Here is a 6,082-nt window from a genome sequence, read left to right on the forward strand (position 1 = left end):
AAATGTGAACGAACTCTGAGGCCACCCATTGAATTTAATCACCTTCTCTTCCCCTCCTTTTAAAGGCTAGCAGTTTGCCATTGCATCAAGTTGGCTACCTTATTTTTAGGTAGAAGGTAATTTTATTAGGTGCATGTTGGATACTCTTCCTTTGTAATGTTAAGGGGATCTCAAAGGTTTCTATCCACCAGAGAGCGAATGTCAGATTATACCCGTTCTCAGGTGTATCAGTCTTGCACTCTTACATCATCAACATTAATGGATTGTTGGCATGCTCCATGTTCTCTCCATTCTAGTGTAGAACTTATGGGTGTGTTGTGTGTGTGTGTGTGTTGTGTGTGTGCATTAAAGCTAAATGCATAGCACGATCATCTTTGCAATGCTCAATGGCTAGGATACTTTACTACAAATATTGTAGATGTTGTGTAGCAGTTAAAGGCCTGATTCAGAGTTGTGCACAAATGCATTTGCAGCTGCCAATTTGTATGCAGCCACTGTGTATAAATGTAAAAGTTGGAATTTCTTTAGACACCCACATACATCTGCATACAAAAACGTAGACTGGCTGCAGGAAGTTAGAAGCCGGAGACATTGCAGTCGCAAATTACTTTGCAAATAAATCAACCGCGTCAAGTGCGCAGTGTGACTTATAGGCATGCGCAGACTACTGATAATCCAGAAAACTATATTTGCGTACATCTCTGTATCAGGTGCTAAACAAATATACAGGTAGGAAGCCATGTTGGCTCTTTCTGTTGTTCTAGTTCATTCTCGGATACTTGCATGTATCATTGACTGAGACATAATAGCCAATATGCCAGTGAGTTCTATGACTTTATGCAGAAATGTACTAAGGCTTCAAAAAGTGATAAAGTGGGCAGAGATAATGTATCAGCCATGTAGAACCTAACTGCCATCTTACAGGCTGTTTGGTAGATCATCACTTTGACTTTTTCATTTTTTCAAGGCTTAAAAAATCTTTTTGTATTTTTTTTTTTTTTTTTTTGTGATCCCAGCATGATATGGATTCAGTATTGAATCCCGGTGGTCGGGATCCCGGCGTTCAGAATCCCGACGCCGGAATCCCGACAGCCAAAATGCCGACAAGGGGGGGACGTGGATCGCCCCCCCTTGCGGGCTCGCTGCGCTCGCCACGCAGCGGGCCCGGTGCCTCGCTACGCTCGACACGCTATTTTATTCTCCCTCCAGGGGTGTCGTGGACACCCCAGGAGGGAGAAAGTGTCTGCATTTCGGCGGTCGGGATTCCGGCGTCGGGATTCTGAACGCCGGGATCCCGACCGCCGGGATCTTAACTGCATCCCCATGATATATGTACATATGCCCATGCGGAGTGTTCGGCACATGTAATTTGTGTCCGTGCCTACAAAAACCATTCCATTTTTGATTACTATGCAATAGAAATTTCTTCTATCCACTTCATTCCTTTTAAAATACAGCAGAACATCACCATGTCCTGGTGTTTATTTTTTATTTTGCAGTGCACCGAATGGCCGTAGAAAAAAATCTCTGTAAATTCATAGTATCCAAAATTATGTTCTATGATGAGAGGTGGGGCGATAGTCAGTTATTTTTATGGGAATATTTTTGGGCAATTCCTGTCTGTGAAATCTGGTACAAAATACTTTCATATACAAGTGACTTTTAGGTCCTTTTAGTTTATTTGCCTGATTTCTTGGTGTGCCATAACATGTGCATTTTCAACTGCATGTTCCAATTCTATTGTGGCATAATATGTAACAAGGTTATTGTATCTCTTCTCTTTCTGTATTGTAGGGTGTGAGTGAACTAGAGCTGCACTGACCGGTGGCAAAAGATGACATTGTCAGCATCTGATCCCTGCTGCTGTATTCCATATTTCGTGGCTATAGTATGCTTGCAAACGCATTAACTTTGGACTCAAAAGATGAGCCTTCAGCTACTGTCTGAAAATGTTTTACTCAAACTGGAAAAGTGGATCACCACCAAGGGGATATATTCTTTATTTTATTTTTCTTCTTAAAATAGGAGTTGAACAATAAACCTCCAGGTTATTTCGACAGCAGGGCGCACAGCTGAAACTGCTTGGATGCTGCCAAACTGTTATTTTACGTATACTCCTTTTGTTTCCAATATTGATTTTTGTAGACCTACAGTAGTAGTACAGTTTATTTTAGTTTTTTATGCGGTTTTCAGATGTGTTACTATAATACAACAAGTACACACACACACACACACACACACACACCCACCATTAAAAAGAAAATTTGGAGAATAATGCTTTACCTTCCCACTGTTCCCCATAGGTCTTCTGTTGCTCGCACAGCCTATAAATTCTGCAACTGTTCTAAGATAATCTTGGGATAAATTTACTAAGTGGCACTTTTTAAAGCCGCCACGCTATTGCCATTTGACCCTCAATGGTTTTACATGGATGATATTCAATACAAAACATGCCTGGTTTTGGTAATAATAATTCCCCATTAAATCCAGCGCCCTGTAGTAAGCTGAACCCTTGAGTAACCTCTATGCTCTAGTCTCAGCAGGTTAATGTCACATTTGCACTGTTGTCTGGGATGCAGCTTCAATTGTGTCGCTGATATTCTAGTGTAGAAAGGTGAAACTTAATGCTTCTTTCTACATTTTGGGTTGTGTGCTACTAAAATTAGGTATTTTGTTGCCAATGATTAATTGTAAAATTAAAAGGGCCCTTATTCAGTCTTGAAAGCTGTATCCCAGGTTAACAGAGAGCCACTGACTGTCTCTGAATACCACACTGTAAATATTACATTACTGTGTGATGGAAACCAGAACACACTCCTGTTGATCTCTCCAGAAGCTGCTATTTAGATTAGGATCTCCTCAACTGATTTCTATTGTCTGTAACCTGTGTTTTCTGGAGCTGCCTCTGCTTCAAATGCCTTTTCCTTGTGCACACAGACACACTTTATGGTCCGGGATTGACCAAGCCATTCAGCTTATTTTGTTTTTAACCCTCAGTTGCAAAGTGATATAAATATTTGGGGTGGCAAGAGGGGGGGAGGGGGTGGATTTCTAATATATTTTTTTTTTATGGTTTCACTTTATCTCAAAGATGCATAATTGCACTTTAATACGATTGAGACAGATGGAGCTCAAGTCTTGACAATGGCTGAAATGAGCTGGGAGATGGTGGAAGAATGTGTTTTTATCTAGAAGCCCGGTTATGCCTGATGCCTGGATATGCAGCTGCTGTGTGATTTTTTTTTTCAGACGCTGATTGAGTTCCCAAACAAATTGACCTCAATTTGCTGCTGCACTAGGACTGATCAAGGCTGCACAGCAGGATTACATGATTATCCCGTAGCACGCTGTATGTTTGTGGTACCAATAGCCACAGTGAACTGTTGCAGACCTGGAAGACTGTGTTTGATTGTAACTTTTTTTATTTTTATGTGTGATTGTATTTGGAAAAACTGTTGAGAAAAAGATTGGTTTATTTTTTTTAACACTTTTAGTTTTTTAGTTAATTTTGATTGTTATCCAGAAATACCAAGCAACAAATGAGTCACCAGAATCTCATTAGAGACCACTGGATATTGTATGTGTACTTTTGCTTTGGAATCTATTAAAGGTTTACTTCCGTTTTGCGCTAAATATCATACTCCTGGTGCTCTATATATTTATGTGTAGGCTTGCTATAATATTCCTTTTAACCCAGGACACCTATGATTACACAGGTTCTCAGGCTAGCTAAATTCAAGCCTGTATTGCACTCTCTGCAGAACCTGTATTTCAAAAGCAGCCCATACACGCTGCTTTGTGGGCGTGCTTTTCGTGCTGTACTAGCACGGATCGCATTGCATTGCATGTGCATCCGTTGTGCATGCAATGTGATGAAACCTAAGTACAAAAAGTATGTGCAAGCACATACTTTTTGTACTTAGGTATCATCACATTGCATCGCATTGCATGCACAACGGATGCACATGCAATGCAATGTGATCCGTGCTAGTACAGCACGCCAACAAAACAGCGTGTATGGGCAGCCTAATAGGTGTCCTGAATTAGAGGGACATTCTGGCAAGCCCTATGTATGTGGTACACACATTTCAGTCCTCTTTGGGTCCAAAGCATTTTCAAGTACTCCCAATGTGTCCGATGTTTTATAAAACAGTCAACTAAAGTTGTTTTTTTGAGAATCTCTAAGAAAGATTAAGATTTCTGATATTGGTTCTGGTTATTGTGCTTATTCTGGATGCTTTGTTCATTTTAATTATGTAAATGTTCAGTTGGTCTTGCTTGGAAGGGGCGTAATATTGCACCTTTTTTCTTTATTGATTTAAACAGAAACAATACAGTAGACCAAAACTTGTTTTCTTTTCTTCTTTGTAAGACTTTAGAAATGTAAAACTGTTGTTTTTTTTTTCTTTAACATTATTTTTAGATATGCTATTTATTTATTTAATGTTGTATGCTCCGCTTGTCATTTCTATTACATTTGTGACTTGTATTTTTGAATGTGTATATATACGTCTGGTATAATTGCCTAAGGTAAAGCTAATACGGGACATGCCTTTCAGAAACTTGTATATTTTGCAGTTGCTGGACCAATAAAATAAGTCTTGTAGAATATCTGTTTGCGTTCTCGCTTTTATTTGTAACCATGAAAAAGGTTTGACACATTTGCATGCTTACAAAGCATTCCGCATGCTGTATTCAGTGAATAACAAATATTATCTTTTTTTAGATCTAGCACATTACTGAAAACAATTTTTTTTGCATAATTTTTAAAAATGTGTTTCTTTATATGTTACCCAACATGGATTATATGTTACCCAAGCTGTTAATCTTGCATGATCTAGAAGACCTAATTAGGGGTGCCACAACCTTTCTGATTGGAGTGCCAAGATTTTATTTCATTTTGGCCCCCCCTTAAGCACTGAATGTATCCCCTTTAGAGGGAGCTGGAAGAAGACAAAACACCATCTATCAGGTTCACTAATAAGAAAGGTGTTTCAACACGTGACTGTAATCCTACATTAAGAGGGTTCAGTGATAGAGCATTCTGTCCCTCCTGGAGAGGGTCGTGTTGGGAGGTATGTTAAGTCATATCCAGGGTCATAGACTTCGATACTAGCCCATCCAAGTGTTTGTGGTACCTGTAGCCACAATGAACTGTTGCAAACCTGGAAGATTGTTTCATTGTTACTTTTTTAATTTTTATGTTTGATTGGATTTAGAAAAACTGTTGAAAAATATTTTGGTTTTTATTTTTTTAATACTTTTAGTTTTTTAGTTAATTTGATTGTTATCCAGAAATACCAAGCAACAAATGATACGCGTCAGAATATCATTAAAGACCACTGGATATATTGTATGTGTACTTTTTCTTTGGAATCTATGAAAGGTTTCCTTGTTACTTCCATTTTGCACTAAATATCATACTCCTAGTGCTAGCACTATATACTTATGTTGATAAATAGAATTTCTTATTGACTCTTTTTTTTGTGCAATAAGAAATTATTGAATTAAAAGTCATATCCAGGATCAGATAATCCGGTACTAGCCCATCCAATCAATGTGTACTCTTAAGGGATCACTGGGGCAGATGTATTAAGCCTGGCGAAGAGATAAACTTGAGATAAAGTAGAGATAAATTGGAAGGAGATAACGCATGCACCAGCCAATCAGCTGTGTTTGAAATATGACAGTTGGAAGTTGATTGGCTGGTGCGTTATCTCTTTCCAATTTATCTCCACTTTATCTCAAGTTTATCTCTTCGCAAAGCTTAATACATCTGCCCCACTGTACTTTATATGGCAGACACACTGAGCTCATGTGTGGTCATTAAATAGTGCATGCCCCAGTGGCTGTTACTGGGGAGGAATCTGGTCAATCCCTCTTCTGGTAAATTCTGTGATAAGTAACCCGTAGACTACTAGCCGCAGTCAATATCTGCTGCAGAACCCCTATAATATTTTCAAGGGATACTTCTATATTTACATTTTTTCTCTCTCTATTCTCTATCTATTCTGTATTATCTCCATCCTGAAACTGCCCAAATTAACTAGACTGCAATCAAATACTTTGGCGCCTCAAAGGG

The 6,082-nt window shown here is 38.8% G+C and overlaps 1 protein-coding gene across 3 annotated transcripts in view; it reads left to right on the forward strand.

The window, feature by feature from the left end:
• The window catches only part of PFKFB3 (6-phosphofructo-2-kinase/fructose-2,6-biphosphatase 3), a 37,350-nt gene extending 32,739 nt beyond the window's left edge, over positions 1–4,611 (forward strand). For all 3 annotated transcript variants that reach the window (XM_083183379.1, XM_083183377.1, XM_083183378.1), the window contains one exon: positions 1,795–4,611. In XM_083183379.1, the coding sequence (XP_083039505.1) occupies positions 1,795–1,801 (7 nt within the window). In that variant the 3' untranslated portion in view covers positions 1,802–4,611. The remainder of the gene's footprint in view (positions 1–1,794) is intronic.
• The last annotated feature ends 1,471 nt before the right edge of the window (positions 4,612–6,082 follow it).

The sequence above is a fragment of the Crinia signifera genome, chromosome 4 (assembly GCF_055691185.1).
Source record: "Crinia signifera chromosome 4, ASM5569118v1, whole genome shotgun sequence".
Lineage (NCBI taxonomy): Eukaryota > Metazoa > Chordata > Amphibia > Anura > Myobatrachidae > Crinia > Crinia signifera.